At 47.1% G+C, this 27,756-nt stretch overlaps 1 protein-coding gene across 4 annotated transcripts in view; it reads left to right on the top strand.

Moving 5' to 3' along the window:
• Positions 1-27,756, top strand: part of LOC144479980 (basal cell adhesion molecule-like) — a 227,500-nt gene that overhangs the window by 178,706 nt on the left and 21,038 nt on the right. For 2 of the 4 annotated variants that reach the window (XM_078199121.1, XM_078199123.1), the window contains exon 13: positions 11,843-11,878. The exons of 1 other annotated variant lie outside the window; for it this stretch is intronic. In XM_078199121.1, coding sequence (XP_078055247.1) covers positions 11,843-11,878 — 36 coding nt within the window. Of the gene's footprint in view, positions 1-11,842; positions 11,879-23,383; positions 23,420-27,756 lie in introns of all 4 variants that reach the window. One more of the 4 variants, XM_078199120.1, reaches the window with a different exon arrangement.

Below are 27,756 nucleotides of genomic sequence, written 5' to 3'. Positions count from 1 at the left end.
CAGAAAGATTAGGTTTGGCACAACATTAAAACGTGAATTTCAAAAAAAAGTTACACGCTGAAATCTTGTTGCTGTCCACGATCCTGCCAACAGCACTCCCCCGCGATGGGTTTCCCAGCACCAAGGGATGTATTCAATGGGAAACCCCATTGACAATGATGGGACCATAAGACCCCACTGTCAGCAAGTGGCGTGCTGGCTCCCACCACTGCAAAACACGACATGGAGAGGGAGAAAAATCCTGTCCACAGAATCATAGAGTAGTTTTTCCTCAGCGTGGGTTTCCTCCGGGTGCTCCGGTTTCCTCCCACAGTCCAAAGATGTGCGGGCTAGGTTGATTGGCCATGCTAAAGATTGCCCTTAGTGTCCTGAGATGCGTAGGTTGGAGGGATTAATGGGTAAATGTGTGGGGATATGGGAGTAGGGCATGGGTGGGTTTGTGGTCGGTGCAGACTCGATGGGCCGAAAGGCCTCTCTCTGTACTGTAGGGTTTCTATGTAAATCCCCTTGAAATGTCCTACCCCTTATCTTAGTTCCTTAGTTATTGACCACTCTGCTAAAGGGAAAGGTTTCTTCCTATCTATGTCCCTCAAAATTTTAATCCAGGGTTATGGACAGAAGTGGGATTTATTTAAACAGCCCTGAATTCTCCTCTCTCTACCCATCTGTCAACAGAAAGGTGTTTTTGATTTTTAACTTGCCCCTTTATAAGTAGTAGCGTACTTTCCCCCACTATTAAATTTAGAGTGTTTTTAATACTGTGTAACTCGCACAGCTAACTTGAGATACGATAAATAAAAGGGTTGATTTATTCCACACACACAATGTTGGGAAAGGTTTGGGTAATATTTCACGATCAGTGCTGGGTCCATTGTCGTTTATCATCAGATTATTGATATAGATGACAATGTGATAAATTGGATCAGCAAATTTGCTTATGATACAAAGATTGGAGGTGTAGTGGACAGTGAGGAAGGTTTTCAAAGCTTGCAGAGGGATTTGGACCAGCTAGAAAAATGGGCTGAAAAATGGCAGATGGAGTTTAATGCAGACAAGTGTGAGGTATTGCACTTTGGAAGGACAAACCAAGGTAGAACATACAATGTAAATGGTAGGACACTGAAGAGTGTAGTAGAACAGAGGGATCTGGGAATACAGATACATAATTCCCTAAAAGTGGCGTCACAGGTAGATAGGGTCGTAAAGAGTGCTTTTGGTACATTGGCCTTTATAAATCAAAGTATTGAGTATAAGAGTTGGAATAGAACATAGAACATAGAAAGCCACAGCACAAACAGGCCCTTCGGCCCACAAGTTGCGCTGATCATATCCCTACCTCTAGGCCTATCTGTAGCCCTCAATCCCATTAAATCCCATGTACTCATCCAGAAGTCTCTTAAAAGACCCCAACGAGTTTGCCTCCACCACCACCGACGTCAGCCGATTCCACTCACCCACCACCCTCTGAGTGAAAAACTTACCCCTGACATCTCCTCTGTACCTACCCCCCAGCACCTTAAACCTGTGTCATCTCGTAGCAACCATTTCAGCCCTTGGAAATAGCCTCTGAGAGTCTACCCTATCCAGACCTCTCAACATCTTGTAAACCTCTATCAGGTCATCTCTCATCCTTCGTCTCTCCAGGGAGAAGAGACCAAGCTCCCTCAACCTATCGTCATAAGGCATGCCCCCCAATCCAGGCAACATCCTTGTAAATCTCCTCTGCACCCTTTCAATGGAATGTTATGGTGAGGTTGTATAAGACATTGGTGAGGCCGAATTTAGAATATTGTGTGCGGTTTTGGTCATCTAATTACAGGAAGGATATTAATAAGGTTGAAAGAGTACAGAGAAGGTTTACAAAGATGTTGCCGGGACTTGAGAAACTGAGCTACAGAGAAAGGTTGAATAGTTAGGACTTTATTCCCTGGAGCGTAGAAGAATGAGAGGAGATTTGATAGAAGTGTATAAAATTATGGTGGGTATAGATAGAGTGAATGCAAGCAGGCTTTTTCCACTGAGGCTAAGGGAGAAAAAAACTAGAGGACATGGGTTAAGGGTGAAGGGGAAAGGTTTAAAGGGAATATTAGGGGGGGCTTCTTCACACAGAGAGTGGTGGGAGTGTGGAATGAGCTGCCAGGTGAAGTGGTGAATGCGGGCTCACTTTTAACATTTAAGAAAAACTTGGACAGGTACATGGATGAGAGGGGTGTGGAGGGATATGGTCCAGGTGCAGGTCATTGGAGTAGGCAGAAAAATGGTTCGGCACAGCTAAGAAGTGCCAAAAGGCCTGTTTCTGTGCTGTAATGTTCTATGGTCCTATGACATTAAGAGGGATAAGGGAAAGAATGGGGTACAGGGCAAAATCACAATAAAAATACAAGTTATGGTTTTATGTAAATCCAGGATCTAAAGACTACGGGAGTGTTTCTTCGAAAGGTTGGTTGACTGTCATAGAGTGATCCATTGTTCTAGAAGTTGGACTTTCCCGAGGGGAAAAGCGTGTAGTGTTGGTTTAGGCTTGAAGAACCAGTTCCAATGTAGTTTGCGGTGTAGATGAAGGCTAAGCAATTGTATGTGGACAGAGTCCCTTCTGCTGCTACCTGTCGCTGGTAGGATGGTAGACAAAGACAGGCTGTTGAGATAAGATTCAACAGCTTATTAATTAAAGGAATTCAGATAGCTCACATCTCAGTCATGTGACAGTATGGTTTCGGGTTTGCTAACAAGGCCTGTTTGGGTATTAGGAATTACAAACAGCTGCCTTTGATACAACATCTCTAAGTGGCCAAAATTCTTCATTAGAAATGCAAAGAAGCTTTGTGCAGCTACAGGAAGGGGCATTAGTGCCTTTTTTAAAGATAACAAAACTCTGCTGGTTTGACAGGTTAGAAATTCCTTTGGTGTGAGTCGTGGCTATTCAGGGAAAAGTCTTGACCATTTAAAAAAATAAGATAATTTTACAGAGTAGCCTGCCAGACATAGATATCTATTTATATTCGCCCTTCCATGGCACGGTGACGCTGCTGCTTCACAGTGCCAGGGACCTGGGTTCAATACCAGCCTTGGGTGACTGTTTGTGTGGAGTTTTCACGTTCTCCCTGTGTCTGCGTGGGTTTCCTCCAGGTGCTCCGGTTTCCTCTCACAATCCAACTATGTGCAGGTTAGGTGGATTGGCCATGATAAATGCACAAGGTTACAGGGATGGACTGGGTTTTGGGCCTGGGTGGGATGCTCTTTTGGAGGGTCAGTTTAGACTTGATGGCCGCATGGCATCTTTCTGCACTGTAGAGATTCTTTGGATTCTATCTCATCCAGGAAGAAAGGGAACAACTTGCTAAACAAAAAAAATCAAAGCAATAAAGCGATAAATTCAAAAATAAGTTTTTAATAAAGCTGACCATTAGATAACAGATATCTTCACATCCTCTTTGACCACAGGCGAGGTTCCAGAGGACTGGAGAATAGCCAATGTTGTTCCTTTGTTTAAGAAAGGAAGCAGGGATAATCCAGGAAATTATAGGCTGGTGAGCCAGACGTCAGTGGTGGGGAAGCTTTTGGAGGGACAGGATATATGCACATTTGGAAGAAAACGGACTAGTTAGTGACGGTTTTGTACGTACAAAACCAAGCTGCCGTCACTAACTAGTCCGTTTTCTTCCAAATGCACATATATCCTGTCCCTCCAAAAGCTTCCCCACATGTCTCACCAACTTAATTGCGTTTTTTGAAGAGGTGACAAAGATAATTGGTGAGGGAAGGACTGTGGACGTAGTTTATATGGACTTTAATAAGGCATTTGACAAGGTCACACATGGCAGACTGGTACAAAAACTAAAATCACTTGGTATTTGGGGTGGGGCTGGCTAGATGGATACAGAACTGGTTTGGTCATAGAAGAGTGTAGCGGTGGAAGAGTGTTTTTCAGAATGGAGATCTGTAGCCAGTGGTGTTAGAACAAAGAACAAAGAACAAAGAACAATACAGCACAGGAACAGGCCCTTCGGCCCTCCAAGCCCGCGCCGCTCCCCGGTCCAGGATTGAATCCTGAATCCAGGATCCCCGCCCAATTTTCCAGCCTATCTACATACCAATATCCTATCCACCGAGCTGTCCCTCACAGCTATGATGCTTTGTTCATTACAACCTATTAACTTACCCCCACCCCCCCATTCCAGACCATGTGATCTCCAGGGAGAGGCGAAAACCCAGAGTGAAAAACCCCAGGGCCAATATGGGGAAAAAAAAATCTGGGAAATTCCTCTCCGACCCCCTGAGGCGATCGAAACGAGTCCAGGAGATCACAATGGCCCCGATCGGAAAATGCTTCCCAACCCTAGTCATTTCCACTTCCACGAACACCATATGAATTCCCTGCCCCCGAGACAGGTTCCCAACTATCCGCAGTCTCACTCTGTACTGGCACCAGCAAGATGATCGTAGAATGAAGCCTTGAAACGAGAAACCAGGAACAATTAGCCCGCGCCGCTCCCTGGTCCAAACTAGACCACTCTTTTGTATCCCTCCATTCCCACTCCGTTCATATAGCTGTCTAGATAAGTCTTAAACGTTCCCAGTGTGTCCGCCTCCACCACCTTGCCCGGCAACACATTCCAGGCCCCCACGACCCTCTGTGTGAAATATGTCCTTCTGATATCTGTGTTAAACCTCCCCCCCTTCACCTTGAACCTATGACCCCTCGTGAACGTCACCACCGACCCGGGGAAAAGCTTCCCACCGTTCACCCTATCTATGCCTTTCATAATTTTATACACCTCTATTAAGTCTCCCCTCATCCTCCGTCTTTCCAAGGAGAACAACCCCAGTTTCCCCAATCTCTCCTCATAACCAAGCCCCTCCATACCAGGCAACATCCTGGTAAACCTCCTCTGTACTCTCTCCAAAGCCTCCACGTCCTTCTGGTAGTGTGGCGACCAGAACTGGACGCAGTATTCCAAATGCGGCCGAACCAACGTTCTATACATCTGCAACATCAGACCCCAACTTTTATACTCTATGCCCCGTCCTATAAAGGCAAGCATGCCATATGCCTTCTTCACCACCTTCTCCACCTGTGACGTCACCTTCAAAGATCTGTGGACTTGCACACCCAGGTCCCTCTGCGTCTCTACACCCTTTATGGTTCTTCCATTTATCGTGTAGCTCCTCCCTACATTATTCCCACCAAAATGCATCACTTCGCATTTATCAGGATTGAACTCCATCTGCCATTTCCTTGCCCAAATTTCCAGCCTATCTATATCCTTCTGTAGCCTCTGACAATGTTCCTCACTATCTGCAAGTCCTGCCAGTTTTGTGTCGTCCGCAAACTTACTGATCACCCCAGTTACTCCTTCTTCCAGATCATTTATATAAATCACAAACAGCAGAGGTCCCAATACAGAGCCCTGCGGTACACCACTGTTCCGCTGGGATCAATGCTGGGACCTCTGTTGTTTGTAGTATATATAAATGATCTGGAGGAAAATGTGGGTGGTCTGATTAGTAAATCTGCAGATGACACGAAGATTGGTGGAGTTGCTGATACAACGGGATATAGATAGATTGGAGACTTGGGCACAGACATGGCAGATGGAACTTAATCCGGACAAATGAAAGGGGATGCATTTTGGAGGATCAAATTTATTATACTGTAAATACCTGAACCCTTAGGAACATTAACATACAGAGAGATCCGGGTGTGCAGGTCCACAGTTCCCTACAAGTGGCCAAGGGGATTAAGAACGCATATCGCATGTTTGCCTTCATCAGCTGGGCCATTGAGTATAAGAGTTGGGAAATCATATTGCAGCTATATATGTTGAAGCTTTGGAGAGAGTGCAAAGAAGGTTCACCAGGATGTTGCCTGGTCTCGAGGGCATTGACTATGAAGAGATGTTGAATAAACTAGGATTGTTTTCATTGGAAAGATGGAGGCTGAGGGGAGACCTGATAGAGGTCTACAAGGTTATGAGAGGCATAGGCAGGGTGGATCGTCAGAGGCTTTTTCTCAGGGTGGGAGTGTCAATTACAAGGGGCACAGGTTTCAGGTGAGAGGGGGAAAGTTTAAGGGAGATGTGCGGGGGAAGTCTTTTGGGCAGAGAGTGGTGGGTCCCTGGAACGCGCTGCGAGAGGAGGCGGTGGAAGCAGGTACGTTAGCAACAGTTAAGAGGCACCTGAATGGGGAGGGAATAGAGGGATACGGTCGGAGTCAGGGCAGAAGGTTTTGTTTTTAGTTTAGTTAGGGCATCATGATTGGCATAGGCTTGGAGGGCCGAAGGGCCAGTTCCTGTGCTTTTCTTTGTTTTAGAAAGTGAGAGGACAAGGGTCTGCCTCACACCCAGTCACAAGGGTTATCACACGCTTATCCTCACCCACTGTTTCAAGTTGGTGCGAGTGTGTGGGGGGTGAAGTGATTTGAAAGTGGGAGTAAGCCTGTCACACCGGACACACACACTCTCTTTCACACACTCACTCGCGCACTTTTGTTTGCACGCTCGCTCTGACTCACTTGCTCACGCACTCATTCTCACACTCAATCGCTCTCACACTCGCACATTCTCTCTAACACTGTTTCTCACACACTCACTATAACACCCTCGCCCCTGTGCACCCTCACGCCCTCACACTCTCCCTCCTTGCCTCAGTCTATTTCTCCCTTTTCCTCCCATATTTTCTCTCTCTCCCAGCCTCGCGCATTCTTTATTTCTCTCTCCCTTTATCTCTCTGTCGCCCTCTATCTCTCCCTCCTGTATTCTCTCTCCATCCCTCCTGTGCTCTCTTTCTCTCCCTCTCCCTTTTACCCGTCATCTCTCCCTCCCTTCCAGTCTCCCTCTCTCACCTCCCTCCTGCAGTCTCTGTCTCTCCCCCTCTCTCCTATTCCGCAAACTGTCTCCCTCCCTCCCACACAGTCAGGCTCTGTGGCCCGGAAAGGCAAGAGAGGGGTTAGGAGAGCAATAGTGGTGGGGGATGCGTCGGTTAGAGGCACAGACGGGCAATTCTGTGGGTGCGAACGGGACTCCAGGATGGTAGTCTGCCTACCTGGTGCTGGGGTCATGGATGTCTCCGAGCGGATAGGAGGCATATTAAAAGGGGAAGATAAAGAAACGGATGTCATTGTACACATTGGTGCAAATGACGTAGATAGGAAGAGCAGGGGGATCCTACAAGAGCAATTCAGGGAGTTGGGAAATAGGCTAAAAAGTAGGGCCTCCAGGGTGGCCATCTCTGGGCTGCTCCCAATGCCTCGTGCCAGTGAGGCTAAGAATAGGGAGTTAGTACAATTGAATGCTTGGCTAAAGGACTGGTCCAGGAGGGAGGGCTTCATTATCCTAGATCAATGGGAAGTTTTCAGGAGAGGATGGCACCTGTACAAGAAGGACGGGTCACAATTAAGTTGGAAGGGCACAAATATCCTGGCTGGGAGTTTTGCTAGTGCAGTTCGGGGGGGTTTAAACTAGTATGGCAGGGGGGTGGGGATCAAAATATTAGGTCTACAAGTGTAGACGCTGGGGACGAGCTTGGGGCTGGGACAAGGCTGGCAAAGAAGAAGAGCACTCTGGGGGAGGATGACCTCACTGGGCCTGGAGGTCTGGAGTGCTTATACTTCAATGTAAGGAGCGTAGCAGGTAAGACAGACGAACGTAGGGCCTTAATGCTCACGAGGAATTTGGATGTGGTTGCGGTGACAGAGACTTGGTTGAAAGAGGGACAGGACTGGCAGCTGAATATTCCAGGGTACAAGTGTTTAAGGCGAGACAGAGGAGGGGCCAAAAGAGGTGGGGGAGTAGCAGTATTAGTTGGAGAGCATATTACAGCGGTGCAGAGGGAGGACAATTCAGAGGGGTCGTGTAACGAGTCACTCTGGGTGGAGCTTAGAAACAGGAAGGGCGCAGTCACTATGTTGGGGGTGTACTACAGGCCCCCCAACAGCCCAAGGGAAGTGGAAGAACGGATATGTCAGGAGATACTGGATAGGTGCAGGAAAAATAGGGTTGTTGTAGTGGGAGACTTCAATTTCCCTGGTATAGACTGGAAATCGCTGAGAGCTGGGACTCTGAATGGGGAGGAATTTGTAAAATGCGTACAGGAGGGTTCTTTGGAACAATATGTAGATAGCCCGACTAGAGAGGGGGCTATACTGGACCTAGTACTGGGGAATGAGCCCGGTCAGGTCTTCAAAGTTTCGGTAGGTGAACATGTGGCAAATAGTGACCACAATTCTGTTAGCTTTAGGATAGAAATCATAGAAACCCTACAGTGCAGAAGGAGGCCATTCGGCCCATCGAGTCTGCACCGACCACAATCCCACCCAGGCCCTAGCCCCACATATTTACCCGCTAATCCCACTAACCTACGCATCACAGGACTCTAAGGGGCAATTTTTAACCTGGCCAATCAACCTAACCCGCACATCTTTGGACTGTGGGAGGAAACTGGAGCACCCGGAGGAAACCCACGCAGACACGAGGAGAATGTGCAAACTCCACACAGACAGTGACCCAAGCCGGGAATCGAACCCGGGACCCTGGAGCTGTGAAGCAGCAGTGCTAACCACTGTGCTACTGTGCCGCCCCTAAGAGTGATGGAAAAGGATGAGTGATGTCCCAAGGGTAAGGTGTTGGATTGGGGGAAGGCTAACTTTAATGGGATTAGGCACAAATTGGCAGCTCTTGATTGGGAGAGGCTGTCTGAGGGTAAATCCACATCTGGCATGTGGGAGTCTTTTAAGGAACAGTTGTTAGGGCTACAGGACAGGCATGTGCCTGTAAAAAAGAAGGATAGGAAGGGTAGGATTCGAGAACCGTGGATAACCAGGGAAATTGAGGGACTGGTCAAAATGAAAAGAGAGGCGTATGTTCGGTCCAGGCAGCTAAAAACGGAGGGAGCTCTGGAGGAGTACAAAGAAAGTAGGAAAGAACTCAAACAGGGAATTAGAAGAGCAAAAAGGGGTCACGAAATGTTTTTGGCAGACAGGATTAAGGAGAATCCCAAGGCATTTTATTCATACGTTAGGAACAAAAGGGTTGTCAGGGAAAAAATCGGACCTCTCAGGGACAAAAGTGGGGAATTGTGCTTGGAGCCCAAAGAAGTAGGGGAGATCCTAAATGAATACTTTGCGTCGGTATTCACAAAGGAGAGGGATGTGTTGACTGGGAGTGTCTCGAGGGGAGTGTTGAACTGTTGGAGAAAATCTCCATTACAAGGGAGGAAGTGTTAGGTTTGTTAGAGAATATAAAGACTGACAAATCCCCAGGGCCTGATGGAATCTATCCAAGGCTGCTCAGGGAGATGAGAGATGAAATCGCTGGGCCTCTGACGCAAATCTTTGTCTCGTCACTGGACGCAGGTGAGGTCCCAGAGGATTGGAGGATAGCTAATGTGGTCCCGTTATTTAAGAAGGGTTGGAAGGATAACCCGGGTAATTATAGGCCGGTGAGCTTGACGTCCGTGGTGGGGAAGTTGTTGGAGAAGATTCTTAGAGATAGGATGTATGCGCATTTAGAAAGGAATAAACTCATTAACGATAGTCAGCATGGTTTTGTGAGAGGGAGGTCATGCCTCACTAACCTGGTGGAGTTTTTTGAAGAAGTGACCAGAATGGTTGACGAGGGAAGGGCCGTGGATGTCGTCTATATGGACTTTAGTAAAGCGTTTGACGAAGTCTCTCATGGTAGGCTGGTGAAAAAGGTTGGATCTCATGGGATAAAGGGGGAGGTGGCTAGATGGGTGGAGAACTGGCTTGGTCACAGAAGACAGAGGGTGGTAGTGGAAGGGTCTTTTTCCGGCTGGAGGCCTGTGACTAGTGGTGTTCCGCAGGGCTCTGTATTGGGACCTCTGCTGTTTGTGATTTATATAAACGATCTGGAAGAAGGTGTAACTGGGGTGATCAGTAAGTTTGCGGACGACACAAAATTGGCAGGACTTGCAGATAGTGAGGAGCATTGTCAGAAGGTACAGAAGGATATAGATAGGCTGGAAATTTGGGCAAAGAAATGACAGATGGAGTTCAATCCTGATAAATGCGAAGTGATGCATTTTGGTAGAAATAATGTAGGGAGGAGCTATACGATAAATGGCAGAACCATAAAGGGTGTAGATACGCAGAGGGACCTGGGTGTGCAAGTCCACAGATCCTTGAAGGTGACGTCACAGGTGGGGAAGGTGGTGAAGGAAGGCATATGGCATGCTTGCCTTTATAGGACGGGCATAGAGTATAAAGGTTGGGGTCTGATGTTGCAGATGTATAGAACTTTGGTTCGGCCGCATTTGGAATACTGCGTCCAGTTCTGGTCGCCACACTACCAGAAGGACGTGGAGGCTTTGGAGAGAGTACAGAGGAGGTTTACCAGGATGTTGCCTGGTATGGAGGGGCTTAGTTATGAGGAGAGATTGGGTAAACTGGGGTTGTTCTCCCTGGAAAGACGGAGGATGAGGGGAGACTTAATAGAGGTGTATAAAATTATGAAAGGCATAGATAGGGTGAACGGTGGGAAGCTTTTCCCCAGGTCGGTGGTGACGTTCACGAGGGGTCATAGGTTCAAGGTGAAGGGGGGGAGGTTTAACACAGATATCAGAAGGACATATTTTACACAGAGGGTGGTGGGGGCCTGGAATGCGCTGCCAGGCAAGGTGGTGGAGGCGGACACACTGGGAACGTTTAAGACTTATCTAGACAGCCATATGAACGGAGTGGGAATGGAGGGATACAAAAGAATGGTCTAGTTTGGACCAGGGAGCGGCACGGGCTTGGAGGGCCGAAGGGCCTGTTCCTGTGCTGTATTGTTCTTTGTTCTCCCACAATCTACGGCTCGCTCTCTCTCTCTCTCCTTCTCCCGCCCCTCATCTCCCTTCCTCCTGCAGTCTCTCTCTCCTTTCCTTCACAAGTAGACTTACATTAACACTGCAATGAAGTTACAATGAAAATCCCTCAGTTGCCACACTCCGGCACCTGTTCGGGTACAGAGGGAAAATTAAGCATGGCCAATGCACCTAACCAGTACGTCTTTTGGACTGTGGGAGGGAACCAGAGCACCTGGGGGAAATCAACACTGACACAGGGAGAACATGCAGATTCCACACAGTGACCCAAAGCTGAGAATCGAATCCTTGTCCCTAGCGCTGTGAGGCAGCAGTGCTAACCACTGTGCCACCATGCTTCCTCCATCTCTCCCGCAGTCCCCCCCCTTATCTCCCCACTCCTGCAGTCTCTCTGCACCTGCCACGTAGTATCTGTCACTCGCTCTCTCTCTCTTTCTCCCTCTTCCTGGTAGTCACTCTCTCTACCTCCCTCTCACAATCTCTCTTCACTTCCCTCCCGTGATCTCTCTCTCCCTTTTCTCGCACCAACTCTCTCTCTCTCCGACCCCCCCCCCAATCCCTCCCACAGTGTTTCTCTTTCTAACCACCCCACTTCTTCCTCCCCAGCAGACTTATGGCCCCCGCTGGTGATCAGGCTGAATGAAGCACATTGTTGGCTGCTCCTCCAAACATAGACTGATTATCTCCTGCATTTGCTGATAGGCTTACAAGTGAGCATAACAGCTGGAAACGAGGGCGTGAAAGGGCCTGTGACTGAAGGAGCAGCTCCTTGCAAAGTCTTTCACTTGACTTGATATTTTGAACATGTGGGCTGAATCAGGAGGCATGGTGTGTCAGATTGCGACCCACAGGCCATAGGTTGGACAAGCCTGACCTAACTCATACTGTGTATGTTGTGTTAATTCTTAATGCTAATATTATATGTCAAAGGTCAAAAAGTGTTCCCCACAACAATTTCTCTTTGTGCTCTTTTTTGTGCACACTGTGTATTCTCTTGATATTTCTCTCCCCTCATTTACAGAGACAGTGGCAGTTTCTACAAGATCTCCTACTGCTGGTAAGAATTAGTTACTTCAGATCAGGGAATACAGATACATAATTCCCGAAAAGTGGTGTCACAGGTAGATAGGGTCGTAAAGAGTGCTTTTGGTACATTGGCCTTTATAAATCAAAGTATTGAGTATAAGAGTTGGAATGTTATGGTGAGGTTGTATAAGACATTGGTGAGACCGAATTTAGAGTATTGTGTGCAGTTTTGGTCATCTAATTACAGGAAGGATATTAATAAGGTTGAAAGAGTACAGAGAAGGTTTACAAAGATGTTGCCGGGACTTGAGAAACTGAGCTACAGGGAAAGGTTGAATAGTTAGGACTTTATTCCCTGGAGCGTAGAAGAATGAGAGGAGATTTGATAGAAGTGTAGATAGAGGTGTATAAAATTATTTCATCAGGCCCAAGTCCCCTGGGCCTGATGAAATGTATCCTAGGATTCTTTGGGAGGCAAGGGATGAGATTGCAGAGCCTTTGGCTTTGATCTTTGGGTCCTCGCTGTCCACGGGGATGGTGCCAGAAGACTGGAGAATGGCAAATGTTGTTCCTCTGTTTAAGAAAGGGAATAGAAATGACCCTGGTAATTATAGACCGGTTAGTCTTACTTCGGTGGTTGGTAAATTGATGGAAAAGGTCCTTAGAGATGGGATTAACGACCATTTAGTAAGATGCGGATTAATCCGGGATAGTCAGCACGGATTCGTGAAGGGCAAGTCGTGCCTCACAAATTTGATAGAATTTTTTGAGGAGGTAACTAAGTGTGTTGATGAAGGTAGGGCAGTTGATGTCATATACATGGATTTTAGTAAGGCGTTTGATAAGGTCCCCCATGGTCGGCTTATGATGAAAGTGAGGAGGTGTGGGATAGAGGGAAAGTTGGCCGATTGGGTAGGTAACTGGCTGTCTGATCGAAGACAGAGGGTGGTGGTGGATGGGAAATTTTCGGATTGGAGGCAGGTTGCTAGCGGAGTGCCACAGGGATCAGTGCTTGGTCCTCTGCTCTTTGTGATTTTTATTAATGACTTAGAGGAGGGGGCTGAAGGGTGGATCAGTAAATTTGCTGATGACATCAAGATTGGTGGAGTAGTGGATGAGGTGGAGGGCTGTTGTAGGCTGCAAAGAGACATAGATAGGATGCAAAGCTGGGCTGAAAAATGGCAAATGGAGTTTAACCCTGATAAATGTGAGGTGATTCATTTTGGTAGGACGAATTTAAATGTGGATTACAGGGTCAAAGGTAGGGTTCTGAAGACTGTGGAGGAACAGAGAGATCTTGGGGTCCATATCCACAGATCTCTAAAGGTTGCCACTCAAGTGGATAGAGCTGTGAAGAAGGCCTATAGTGTGTTAGCTTTTATTAACAGGGGGTTGGAGTTTAAGAGCCGTGGGGTTATGCTGCAACTGTACAGGACCTTGGTGAGACCACATTTGGAATATTGTGTGCAGTTCTGGTCACCTCACTATAAGAAGGATGTGGAAGCGCTGGAAAGAGTGCAGAGGAGATTTACCAGGATGCTGCCTGGTTTGGAGGGTAGGTCTTATGAGGAAAGGTTGAGGGAGCTAGGGCTGTTCTCTCTGGAGCGGAGGAGGCTGAGGGGAGACTTAATAGAGGTTTATAAAATGATGAAGGGGATAGATAGAGTGAACGTTCAAAGACTATTTCCTCGGGTGGATGGAGCTATTACAAGGGGGCATAACTATAGGGTTCGTGGTGGGAGATACAGGAAGGATATCAGAGGTAGGTTCTTTACGCAGAGAGTGGTTGGGGTGTGGAATGGACTGCCTGCAGTGATAGTAGAGTCAGACACTTTAGGAACATTTAAGCGGTTATCGGATAGGCACATGGAGCACACCAGGATGATAGGGAGTGGGATAGCTTGATCTTGGTTTCAGATAAAGCTCGGCACAACATCGTGGGCCGAAGGGCCTGTTCTGTGCTGTACTGTTCTATGTTCTATGTTCTTTGTCGCTTCTTTGGACACGGGTGAGGTCCCTGAGGATTGGAGGATAGCGAATGTGGTCCCGTTGTTTAAGAAGGATAGCAGGGATAACCCAGGAAATTATAGGCCGGTGAGCTTGACGTCCGTGGTAGGGAAGTTGTTGGAGAGGATACTTAGAGACAGGATGTATGTGCATTTAGAACGGAACAATCTCATTAGTGACAGACAGCATGGTTTTGTAAGAGGGAGGTCGTGCCTTACAAATTTGGTGGAGTTTTTTGAGGAAGTGACAAAAACGGTTGATGAAGGAAGGGCCGTGGATGTCGTCTATGTGGATTTCAGTAAGGCATTTGACAAAGTCCCACATGGCAGGTTGGTTAAGAAGATTAAGGCTCATGGGATACAAGGAGAAGTGGCTAGATGGGTGGAGAACTGGCTTGGCCATAGGAGACAGAGGGTAGTGGTCGAAGGGTCTTTTTCCGGCTGGAGGTCTGTGACCAGTGGTGTTCCGCAGGGCTCTGTACTGGGACCTCTGCTATTTGTGATATATATAAATGATTTGGAAGAAGGTGTAATCAGCAAGTTTGCGGATGACACGAAGATGGCTGGACTTGCGGATAGCGAAGAGCATTGTCGGGCAATACAGCAGGATATAGATAGGCTGGAAAATTGGGCGGAGAGGTGGCAGAAGGAGTTTAATCCAGATAAATGCGAAGTGATGCATTTTGGAAGAAATAATGTAGGGAGGAGTTATACAATAAATGGCAGAGTCATCAGGAGTATAGAAACACAGAGGGACCTAGGTGTGCAAGTCCACAAATCCTTGAAGGTGGCAACACAGGTGGAGAAGGTGGTGAAGAAGGCATATGGTATGCTTGCCTTTATAGGACGGGGTATAGAGTATAAAAGCTGGAGTCTGATGATGCAGCTGTATAGAACGCTGGTTAGGCCACATTTGGAGTACTGCGTCCAGTTCTGGTCGCCGCACTACCAGAAGGACGTGGAGGCGTTAGAGACAGTGAGGAGGAAAGTCCACCCTATAAATGGGAGCTCTATTCTGTATCTAACCAATGCTGCACTACTGCAAAAGTGTACAAGGAACTTTACTCTGTATCTATCCCCATGCTGTACCTGTCCTGGGAGTGTTTGATGGGGACAGTGTAGAGGGAGCTTTACTCTGTATTTAATCCCATGCTACCTGACCAAGTAGGGTTTAATGAGCTGTGTTGAGGGAAACGTTATTCTGTTAATCCATACCGTGCATGCTCTGTTAATTCTTAATGCTAATGCTATGTGCCAAAGTTCAAAAGTGTTCCTCTCCCCACAATTTCTCTTCCTGCTTTTTTGTGCACACAATGTGATCTCCTTCCTCACTTGCCGGGTCAGTGGCAGATTCTACAAGACCTTCTATTGCTGGTAAGGATCAGTTACTTCAGACCAGCTTTACAACTTCATGCAATACCAATTCACAGGCTATTTGTAGAAGTTAGAGTCATAGAGGTTTACAGCATGGAAACAGGCCCTTCGGCCTAACTTGTCCATGCCGCCCTTTCTTTTTTAAAACCCCTAAGCTAATCCCAATTGTCCACATTTAGCCCATATCCCTCTATACCCATCGTACCCATGTAACTATCTAAATGCTTTTTAAAAGACAAAGTTGTACCCGCCTCTAATACTACCTCTGGCAGCTTGTTCCAGACACTCACCACCCTCTGTGTGAAACAAGTGCCCCTCTGGACCCTTTTGTATCTCTCCCCTCTCACCTTAAACCTATGCCCTCTAGTTTTAGACTCCCCTACCTTTGGAAAAAGATATTGACTATCTAGCTGACCTGTGCCCCTCATTATTTTATAGACCTCTATAAGATCACCCCTCAGCCTCCTACGCCCCAGAGAAAAAAGTCCCAGTCTATCCAGCCTCTCCTTATAACTCAATCCATCAAGTCCCGGTAGCATCCTAGTAAGTCTTTTCTGCACTCTTTCTAATTTAATAATATCCTTTCTATAATAGGGTGACCAGAATTGCACACAGTATTCCAAATGTGGCCTTACCAATGTCTTGTACAACTTCAACAAGACGTCCCAACTCCTGTATTCAACGTTCTGACTGATGAAATCAAGGTTGCCAAATGTCTTCTTCACCACTCTGTCCACCTGTGACTCCACTTTCAAGGAGCTATGAACATGTGCCCCTAGATCTCTTTGTTCTGTAACTTTCCCCAACGCCCTACCATTAACTGAGTAAGTCCTGCCCTGGTTCAATCTACCAAAATGCATCACCTCGCATTTGTCTAAATTAAACTCCATCTGCCATTCGTCAGCCCACTGGCCCAATTGATCAAGATCCAGTTGCAATTGGAGATAACTTTCTTCACTGTCCACTATGCCACCAATCTTAATGTCATCTGGAAACTTACTAACCATGCCTCCTATATTCTCATCCAAATCATTAATATAAATGACAAATAACAGTGGATCCAGCACTGATCCCTGAGGCACACCGCTGGTCACAGGCCTCCAGTTTGAAAAACAACTCTCTACAACCACCTTCTGGCTTCTGTCAAGAAGCCAATTTTGTATCTATTTAGATACCTCACCCTGGATCCCGTGAGATTTAAGTTCTTAAAACAGAGATTGATCTGCAACTTTCTGAGTTCTCACTGAAGTCACCTCTTTCTGCCAGGCATGTCTGACCTTTTCACGTAAGGAACCATCTTTCAATTTTTTCCTTCCTCATGAGACAGATAAGCAAATTTCAGAAAGATTAGGTTTGGCACAACATTAAAACGTGAATTTCAAAAAAAAGTTACACGCTGAAATCTTGTTGCTGTCCACGATCCTGCCAACAGCACTCCCCTGCGATGGGTTTCCCAGCACCAAGGGATGTATTCAATGGGAAACCCCATTGACAATGATGGGACCATAAGACCCCACTGTCAGCAAGTGGCGTACTGGCTCCCACCACTGCAAAACACGACATGGAGAGGGAGAAAAATCCTGTCCACAGAATCATAGAGTAGTTTTTCCTCAGCGTGGGTTTCCTCTGGGTGCTCCGGTTTCCTCCCACAGTCCAAAGATGTGCGGGCTAGGTTGATTGGCCATGCTAAAGATTGCCCTTAGTGTCCTGAGATGCGTAGGTTGGAGGGATTAATGGGTAAATGTGTGGGGATATGGGAGTAGGGCATGGGTGGGTTTGTGGTCGGTGCAGACTCGATGGGCCGAAAGGCCTCTCTCTGTACTGTAGGGTTTCTATGTAAATCCCCTTGAAATGTCCTACCCCTTATCTTAGTTCCTTAGTTATTGACCACTCTGCTAAAGGGAAAGGTTTCTTCCTATCTATGTCCCTCAAAATTTTAATCCAGGGTTATGGACAGAAGTGGGATTTATTTAAACAGCCCTGAATTCTCCTCTCTCTACCCATCTGTCAACAGAAAGGTGTTTTTGATTTTTAACTTGCCCCTTTATAAGTAGTAGCGTACTTTCCCCCACTATTAAATTTAGAGTGTTTCTAATACTGTGTAACTCGCACAGCTAACTTGAGATACGATGAAATAAAAGGGTTGATTTATTCCACACACACAATGTTGGGAAAGGTTTGGGTAATATTTCACGATCAGTGCTGGGTCCATTGTCGTTTATCATCAGATTATTGATATAGATGACAATGTGATAAATTGGATCAGCAAATTTGCTTATGATACAAAGATTGGAGGTGTAGTGGACAGTGAGGAAGGTTTTCAAAGCTTGCAGAGGGATTTGGACCAGCTAGAAAAATGGGCTGAAAAATGGCAGATGGAGTTTAATGCAGACAAGTGTGAGGTATTGCACTTTGGAAGGACAAACCAAGGTAGAACATACAATGTAAATGGTAGGACACTGAAGAGTGCAGTAGAACAGAGGGATCTGGGAATACAGATACATAATTCCCTAAAAGTGGCGTCACAGGTAGATAGGGTCGTAAAGAGTGCTTTTGGTACATTGGCCTTTATAAATCAAAGTATTGAGTATAAGAGTTGGAATGTTATGGTGAGGTTGTATAAGACATTGGTGAGGCCGAATTTAGAATATTGTGTGCGGTTTTGGTCATCTAATTACAGGAAGGATATTAATAAGGTTGAAAGAGTACAGAGAAGGTTTACAAAGATGTTGCCGGGACTTGAGAAACTGAGCTACAGAGAAAGGTTGAATAGTTAGGACTTTATTCCCTGGAGCGTAGAAGAATGAGAGGAGATTTGATAGAAGTGTATAAAATTATGATGGGTATAGATAGAGTGAATGCAAGCAGGCTTTTTCCACTGAGGCTAAGGGAGAAAAAAACTAGAGGACATGGGTTAAGGGTGAAGGGGAAAAGTTTAAAGGGAATATTAGGGGGGGCTTCTTCACACAGAGAGTGGTGGGAGTGTGGAATGAGCTGCCAGGTGAAGTGGTGAATGCGGGCTCACTTTTAACATTTAAGAAAAACTTGGACAGGTACATGGATGAGAGGGGTGTGGAGGGATATGGTCCAGGTGCAGGTCATTGGAGTAGGCAGAAAAATGGTTCGGCACAGCCAAGAAGGGCCAAAAGGCCTGTTTCTGTGCTGTAATGTTCTATGGTCCTATGACATTAAGAGGGATAAGGGAAAGAATGGGGTACAGGGCAAAATCACAATAAAAATACAAGTTATGGTTTTATGTAAATCCAGGATCTAAAGACTACGGGAGTGTTTCTTCGAAAGGTTGGTTGACTGTCATAGAGTGATCCATTGTTCTAGAAGTTGGACTTTCCCGAGGGGAAAAGCGTGTAGTGTTGGTTTAGGCTTGAAGAACCAGTTCCAATGTAGTTTGCGGTGTAGATGAAGGCTAAGCAATTGTATGTGGACAGAGTCCCTTCTGCTGCTACCTGTCGCTGGTAGGATGGTAGACAAAGACAGGCTGTTGAGATAAGATTCATGATGTGGAGATGCCGGCGTTGGACTGGGGTAAACACAGTAAGAAGTTTAACAACACCAGGTTAAAGTCCAACAGGTTTATTTGGTAGCAGAAGCCACACAAGCTTTCGAGGCTCTGAGCCCCTTCTTCAGGTGAGTGGGAATTCTGTTCACAAACAGAACTTATAAAGACACAGACTCAATTTACATGAATAATGGTTGGAATGCGAATACTTACAACTAATCCAGTCTTTAAGAAACAAAACAATGGGAGTGGAGAGAGCATCAAGACAGGCTAAAAAGATGTGTATTGTCTCCAGACAAGACAGCCAGTGAAACTCTGCAGGTCCACGCAACTGTGGGAGTTACAAATAGTGTGACATAAACCCAATATACCGGTTGTGGACGGCCTCAACCGGGATATTGGGTTTATGTCACACTATTTGTAACTCCCACAGTTGCGTGGACCTGCAGAGTTTCACTGGCTGTCTTGTCTGGAGACAATACACATCTTTTTAGCCTGTCTTGATGCTCTCTCCACTCCCATTGTTTTGTTTCTTAAAGACTGGATTAGTTGTAAGTATTCGCATTCCAACCATTATTCATGTAAATTGAGTCTGTGTCTTTATAAGTTCTGTTTGTGAACAGAATTCCCACTCACCTGAAGAAGGGGCTCAGAGCCTCGAAAGCTTGTGTGGCTTTTGCTACCAAATAAACCTGTTGGACTTTAACCTGGTGTTGTTAAACTTCTTACTGAGATAAGATTCAACAGCTTATTAATTAAAGGAATTCAGATAGCTCACATCTCAGTCATGTGACAGTATGGTTTCGGGTTTGCTAACAAGGCCTGTTTGGATATTAGGAATTACAAACAGCTGCCTTTGATACAACATCTCTAAGTGGCCAAAATTCTTCATTAGAAATGCAAAGAAGCTTTGTGCAGCTTACAGGAAGGGGCATTAGTGCCTTTTTTAAAGATAACAAAACTCTGTTGGTTTGACAGGTTAGAAATTCCTTTGGTGTGAGTCGTGGCTATTCAGGGAAAAGTCTTGACCATTTAAAAAAATAAGATAATTTTACAGAGTAGCCTGCCAGACATAGATATCTATTTATATTCGCCCTTCCATGGCACGGTGACGCTGCTGCTTCACAGTGCCAGGGACCTGGGTTCAATGCCAACCTTGGGTGACTGTGTGGAGTTTTCACGTTCTCCCTGTGTCTGCGTGGGTTTCCTCCATGATGGGCGTAGAGGTAAATGGACGCCTAATACATTGTCTGTTTGACAGCGGGATCACGGAGAGTTTCATTCATCCTGACACTGTGAAACGGTGCGGTCTCCAAGTACAGACTGTCAGACAGACAATTTCTATGGCGTCGAGGTCCCGATCTGTTACCATTCTTGGGAGCTGCGTGGTAAACCTAACGGTGCGGGGCACAGTTTATGAGAACTTCAGGCTCCTCGTGTTACCGCACCTTTGCGCTCCGATACTCCTGGGACTAGACTTTATGGTCCACCTGAGGAGTGTGACCCTGCAGTACGATGGGCCACTCCCTCCACTTTCAGTGGGAGAACAGCAGCCTCCAAATTGCCCAGCGCGCTCCACGTGCAGTCTCTCGACACTCAGAATCACCCCGCCATCTTTATTTGAGAATCTTGTGCCAGGCTGCAAGCCCATCGCAACTAAGAGCAGGCGTTACAGCGCTGAGGATCGGATCTTTATTCGATCTGAGGTTCAGCGGCTCCTCAGGGAAGGGATCATTCAACCTAGCACTAGCCCATGGAGAGCACAAGTCGTGGTGGTTAAAACTGGAGACAAGCCCCGGATGGTCATAGACTATAGTCAGACCATTAATAGATACATGCAGCTAGACGCGTACCCTCTCCCACGCATATCTGACATGGTCAACCAGATTGCGCAGTACCGGGTGTTCTCCACCATTGACTTGAAGTCAGCTTATCACCAGCTCCCCATTCGCCCAGAGGACCGAAAATATACGGCCTTTGAGGCGGATGGTCGTCTCTACCACTTCTTAAGGGTCCCCTTTGGCGTCACGAATGGGGTCTCGGTCTTCCAGCGTGCAATGGACCGAATGGTGGACCAAAACGGCCTACCTTCCCGTACCTGGACAACGTCACTATCTGCGGCCATGACCAGCAGGACCACGATGCCAACCTCCTGAGGTTTTTACGCACTGCGTCTCGCCTGAATCTGACCTTTAACAGGGAGAAGTGTGTATTTAGCAAGCGCCGCCGAGCAATCCTCGGATACGTGGTGGAAAACGGGGTCCTTGGCCCTGATCCAGACCGTATGCGTCCCCTCCTTGAACTTCCCCTACCCACTAGCATCAAAGCACTGAGAAGATGCTTAGGCTTCTTTTCGTATTACGCACAGTGGGTTCCCAATTATGCGGACAAAGCCCGTCCGCTCATAAAGTCTACCTCTTTTCCCCTGGTAGCAGAGGCTCGCTTAGCCTTTGAAGGGATAAAAGCTGACATCACGAAAGCCACGATGCATGCTGTCGATGAGTCCATCCCCTTCCAGGTGGAGAGTGATGCATCTGATTTCGCCCTGGCCACCACACTTAACCAGGCGGGCAGGCCCATCGCCTTTTTCTCTTGCACCCTCCAAGGCCCTGAAATTCAGCACTCCGCTGTGGAAAAAGAGGCTCAGGCCATTGTGGAGGCCGTCCGGCATTGGCGCCATTACTTGGCTGGAAAACGATTCACCCTGCTCACGGACCAGTGGTCCGTGGCGTTCATGTTCAACAACACGTTAAGGGGTAAGATCAAAAATGATAAAATCTTGAGGTGGAGAATCGAACTCTCCACCTACAACTATGATATCATGTACCGTCCGGGGAAGCTCAATGAGCCCTCAGATGCCCTGTCACGTGGAACATGTGCCAGTGTGCAGGAGGACCGGCTACAGGCCCTCCACAATGATCTCTGCCATCTGGGGATCACTCGGCTCTTCCATTTTGTAAAGGCCTGGAATCTACCCTACTCGGTAGAGGATGTCAGGTCGATAACTTGAAGCTGCCAGGTATGTGCTGAATGCAAGCCGCACTTCTACCGACCTGACAGGGCACACCTCATTAAAGCCACTCGCCCTTTTGAAAGACTGAGTGTGGATTTCAAGGGCCCCCTTCCTTCGACAGATCGGAATGTGTACTTCCTCAACGTGATTGACGAGTACTCCCAATTCCGTTTTGCCATTCCCTGTTCAGACATGACCGCTGCCACGGTTATCAAAGCATTACGGGATCTTTTCACCCTGTTTGGTTACCCCAGTTATATCCACAGTGATAGGGGTTCGTCGTTCATGAGTGACGACTTGAGGCAATACCTGCTCTCAAAAGGGATTGCCTCAAGTAGAACTACGAGTTACAACCCCAGGGGTAACGGGCAGGTCGAAAGAGAAAATGCTACAGTCTGGAAGGCTGTCTTACTGGCGTTGAGGTCTAAGGGTCTTCCAGTCTCCCGTTGGCAAGAGGTACTTTCTGATGCGCTCCATTCAATCCGGTCCCTCCTGTGTACGGCAACCAACGCTACCCCACATGAGCGGATGTTTACCTTCCCTAGGAAGTCTTCCTCTGGGACCTCACTGCCATCTTGGTTGACGTACTCAGGACCTGTCCTCCTGAGGCGGCATGTTAGGACCCGCAAGTCCGACCCTTTGGTTGAACAGGTCCATCTCCTCCACGCCAACCCTCAATATGCCTATGTGGCATATCCTGACGGGCGAGAGGACACGGTCTCTATTCGAGATCTGGCGCCTGCAGGGGACCTGGAAACCCCCGTCGCTCCCGCACACCTGGTTAGGGACCCCTTGCCCTTTATCTCCCCTCCTGACACGGCGCGGGCAGTATCGGGACCACCTCTTACTCCCGTGTACAGCTTGCCTGAGTCCAGGAGATTGTCCCCACCTCGTGGTCCACCCGTCCATGAGGAACTGGAGGAGTCACTGGACACCGCCTTGGAGAGAGGGTCATCACGGTCACCAGAACCGGCGCTACCGCTAGTGTTGAGGAGGTTGCAGAGACGGTGCGGCCCTCCGATACGACTGAACTTGTGAATATATGGACAGTTCGTGCTGTTTTTTTGCCCACCGGCCTTTGTTTTAAAGGAGGGGTGAATGTGGTGAACCATAGATGGTTACCACTATGGGTACTTGTACATATGTTACTGTTGTCACTGTTGGGGTTAGGGTTGGGGTGTTCTACCTGTTGGTATTGTTCTGTGGTACACTCCGGTTGGCTCCGCCGACCTGTAGGAGTATAAAGGTCACTGCACTGCCTGGTGACCCTTTAGTCTGGGATTGTATTGTTAAGCAGTATGCTCCATTCTTGTTACTAATAAAAGCCTTTATTTCTCGGGTACGATCCAGCCTCCCGAGTGATTTAATCGCGCATCACTGAGTCTTTCACTTGACTTGATATTTTGAACATGTGGGCTGAATCAGGAGGCATGGTGTGTCAGTTTGCGACCCACAGGCCATAGGTTGGACAAGCCTGACCTAACTCATACTGTGTATGCTGTGTTAATTCTTAATGCTAATATTATATGTCAAAGGTCAAAAAGTGTTCCCCACAACAATTTCTCTTTGTGCTCTTTTTTGTGCACACTGTGTATTCTCTTGATATTTCTCTCCCCTCATTTACAGAGACAGTGGCAGTTTCTACAAGATCTCCTACTGCTGGTAAGAATTAGTTACTTCAGATCAGGGCTACAACTTTTTTTAAAATTCATTGTGGGATGTGGGTGTCACTGGCTAAGTCAGCATTTATTGTCATCATTGCCCCTTGAGAAGGTGGTAGTGAACTGCCTTCTTGAACCACTGCAGCTATGAGGAGTCAGGATGTGAGTTACTCGCTGCACGATTCCTGGTCTCTGAAGACTGCAATATTTATATGGTAGTCCAGTTCAGTTTGTAGTTAATGGTATCCCCAAGGATGTTGATGGTGGGGGATTAGGCAATGGTAATGCCATTGAATATCAAGAGGTGATGGTTAGATTCTCTCTTGTTGGACACTGTCATTGTCTGGCACTTAAGTGGCAAGTAACATTCATGCCACTTGTCAGCCCAAGCCTGCGTATTGTCCAGGTCTTGCTGCATATGGACACAGACTGCTTCAGAACCTGAAGAGTTGTGAATGGTGCTGCAGTCATCAGGAAACATCCCCACTTCGAACCTTATGATGGAAGGAATGTCATTGATAAAGTATGGTTGGCCATAGAATCATAGAAACCCTACAGTGCAGAAGGAGGCCATTCGGCCCATCGAGTCTGCACCGACCACAATCCCACCCAGGCCCTACCCCCACATATTTACCCGCTAATCCCTTTAACCTACACATCTCAGGACTCTAAGGGGCAATTTTTAACCTGGCCAATCAACCTAACCCGCACATCTTTGGACTGTGGGAGGAAACCGGAGCACCCGGAGGAAACCCACGCAGACACGAGGAGAATGTGCAAACTCCACACAGACAGTGACCCGAGCCGGGAATTGAACCCAGGGCCCTGGAGCTGTGAAGCAGCAGTGCTAACCACTGTGCTACCGTGCCGCCCTGGTCCTTGAAATTACCCAGAAGAACTCCTGCACTAATGTCCTGGAACTGAAATGATTGGTCACCAATAGCCATCGTCCTTTGTGCACTTCCTTTATAACTTCAACCAGCCAAGAATATTCCCCAATTCCCATTTACTCCCTTTTTGATAGGGCTCCTTGAGGCCACACTCAGTCAAATGCTTCCTTCATGCAATACCTATTCACTAAGATGCAGGTTATTTGTAAAAGTTCTGCAGAACAGAGATGGATCTGCAACTTTCTGAAATCTCAAGACAATAACCTCATTCTGCATTTGTTGTGCATTAAGCTTCTGAATTATTACACCAGCACTGTGATTAGGATAACTTGGAGGGGGGGTTGAATCTAGGATCTCTGAATGGTAACAAATGCTTGATGTTACTAAACAGGTGGGGCAAATGCCAACGTCACTGGATTCATACGGACACCTTTTGGATTGATGCTCATGAATGAGGTTACTCCAAGGGAACTTTGCATAATTTTACTTTGTGGGGAAATTTGCTGTACGCTTCTTAAACATTTTAAAAATCTAATCTGGATGACATTATAAGATGAACTGAACTGCAGTTACTATGTACATGTTTGAGCACAGAGCTCTACAAAAAATGATATGATCAAGTACAGTAACCTATTTCGATGCTTATACCGTGGATAAGATGCTGTTGGCACCAGTGAAATATAGCATCATAAAATCATCCAAGCAAAGCCATTACAAATCCACAGGGTATCTTATATATCAGGTAATTGCTACACAAATAAGCTTGCAGTTGTTTATTGATCATTGAGGTTGATAGCATGCTGGGGACATCCTGAGCCATACTGTCCTCTTGTTACGCAGTGGCACAACAAAGAACAATACAGCACAGGAACAGGCCCTTCGGCCCTCCAAGCCCGTGCCGCTCCCTGGTCCAAACTAGACCATTCTTTTGTATCCCTCCATTCCCACTCCGTTCATATGGCTGTCTAGATAAGTCTTAAACGTTCCCAGTGTGTCCGCCTCCACCACCTTGCCTGGCAGCGCATTCCAGACCCCCACCACCCTCTGTGTAAAATATGTCCTTCTGATATCTGTGTTAAACCTCTCCCCTTCACCTTGAACCTATGACCCCTCGTGAACGTCACCACCGACCTGGGGAAAAGCTTCCCACCGTTCACCCTATCTATGCCTTTCATAATTTTATACACCTCTATTAAGTCTCCCCTCATCCTCCGTCTTTCCAGGGAGAACAACCCCAGTTTACCCAATCTCTCCTCATAACTAAGCCCCTCCATACCAGGCAACATCCTGGTAAACCTCCTCTGTACTCTCTCCAAAGCCTCCACGTCCTTCTGGTAGTGTGGCGACCAGAACTGGACGCAGTATTCCAAATGCGGCCGAACCAATGTTCTATACATCTGCAACATCAGACCCCAACTTTTATACTCTATGCCCCGTCCTATAAAGGCAAGCATGCCATATGCCTTCTTCACCACCTTCTCCACCTGTGACGTCACCTTCAAGGATCTGTGGACTTGCACACCCAGGTCCCTCTGCATATCTACACCCTTTATGGTTGTGCCATTTATCGTATAGCTCCTCCCTACATTATTTCTACCAAAATGCATCACTTCGCATTTATCAGGATTGAACTCCATCTGCCATTTCTTTGCCCAAATTTCCAGCCTATCTATATCCTCCTGTAGCTTCTGACAATGCTCCTCACTATCTGCAAGTCCTGCCAATTTTGTGTCGTCCGCAAACTTACTGATCACCCCAGTTACACCTTCTTCCAGATCGTTTATATAAATCACAAACAGCAGAGGTCCCAATACAGAGCCCTGCGGAACACCACTAGTCACAGGCCTCCAGCCGGAAAAAGACCCTTCCACTACCACCCTCTGCCTTCTGTGACCAAGCCAGTTCTCCACCCATCTAGCCACCTCCCCCTTTATCCCGTGAGATCCAACCTTTTTCACCAGCCTACCATGAGGGACTTTGTCAAACGCTTTACTAAAGTCCATATAGACGACATCCACGGCCCTTCCCTCGTCAACCATTCTGGTCACTTCTTCAAAAAACTCCACCAGGTTAGTGAGACATGACCTCCCTCTCACAAAACCATGCTGACTATCGTTAATGAGTTTATTCCTTTCTAAATGCGCATACATCCTATCTCTAAGAATCTTCTCCAACAACTTCCCCACCACGGACGTCAAGCTCACCGGCCTATAATTACCCGGGTTATCCTTCCTACCCTTCTTAAATAACGGGACCACATTAGCTATCCTCCAATCCTCTGGGACCTCACCTGCGTCCAGTGACGAGACAAAGATTTGCGTCAGAGGCCCAGCGATTTCATCTCTCGTCTCCCTGAGCAGCCTTGGATAGATTCCATCAGGCCCTGGGGATTTGTCAGTCTTTATATTCTCTAACAAACCTAACACTTCCTCCCTTGTAATGGAGATTTTCTCCAACGGTTCAACACTCCCCTCCGAGACACTCCCAGTCAACACATCCCTCTCCTTTGTGAATACCGACGCAAAGTATTCATTTAGGATCTCCCCTACTTCTTTGGGCTCCAAGCATAATTCCCCACTTTTGTCCCTGAGAGGTCCGATTTTTTCCCTGACAACCCTTTTGTTCCTAACGTATGAATAAAATGCCTTGGGATTCTCCTTAATCCTGTCTGCCAAGGACATTTCGTGACCCCTTTTTGCCCTTCTAATTCCCCGTTTGAGTTCTTTCCTACTTTCTTTGTACTCCTCCAGAGCTCCCCCCGTTTTTAGCTGCCTGGACAGAACATACGCCTCTCTTTTCTTTTTGACCAGTCCCTCAATTTCCCTGGTTATCCACGGTTCTCGAATCCTACCCTTCCTATCCTTTTTTACAGGCACATGCCTGTCCTGTAGCCCTAACAACTGTTCCTTAAAAGACTCCCACGTGCCAGATGTGGATTTACCCTCAGACAGCCTCTCCCAATCAAGAGCTGCCAATTTCTGCCTAATCCCACTAAAGTTAGCCTTCCCCCAATCCAACACCTTACCCTTGGGACACCACTCATCCTTTTCCATCACTATCCTAAAGCTAACAGAATTGTCATAGATCATCATAGAAACCCTACAGTACAGAAAGAGGCCATTCGGCCCATCGAGTCTGCACCGACCATAATCCCACCCAGGCCCTACCCCCATATCCCTACATATTTTCCACTAATCCCTCTAACCTACACATCTCAGGACACTAAGGGGCAATTTAGCATGGCCAATCAACCTAACCCGCACATCTTTGGACTGTGGGAGGAAACCGGAGCACCCGGAGGAAACCCACGCAGACACGAGGAGAATGTGCAAACTCCACACAGACAGTGACCCGAGCCGGGAATCGAACCCGGGACCCTGGAGCTGGTAAGCAGCAGTGCTAACCACTGTGCTACCGTGCCGCCCCACGGCGGTCACTATTTGCCACA

Source organism: Mustelus asterias, chromosome 27 (assembly GCF_964213995.1).
Source record: "Mustelus asterias chromosome 27, sMusAst1.hap1.1, whole genome shotgun sequence".
Lineage (NCBI taxonomy): Eukaryota > Metazoa > Chordata > Chondrichthyes > Carcharhiniformes > Triakidae > Mustelus > Mustelus asterias.
Note: the sequence above shows the minus strand (reverse complement) of the source record. Positions and strands in the feature narration are given on the sequence as shown.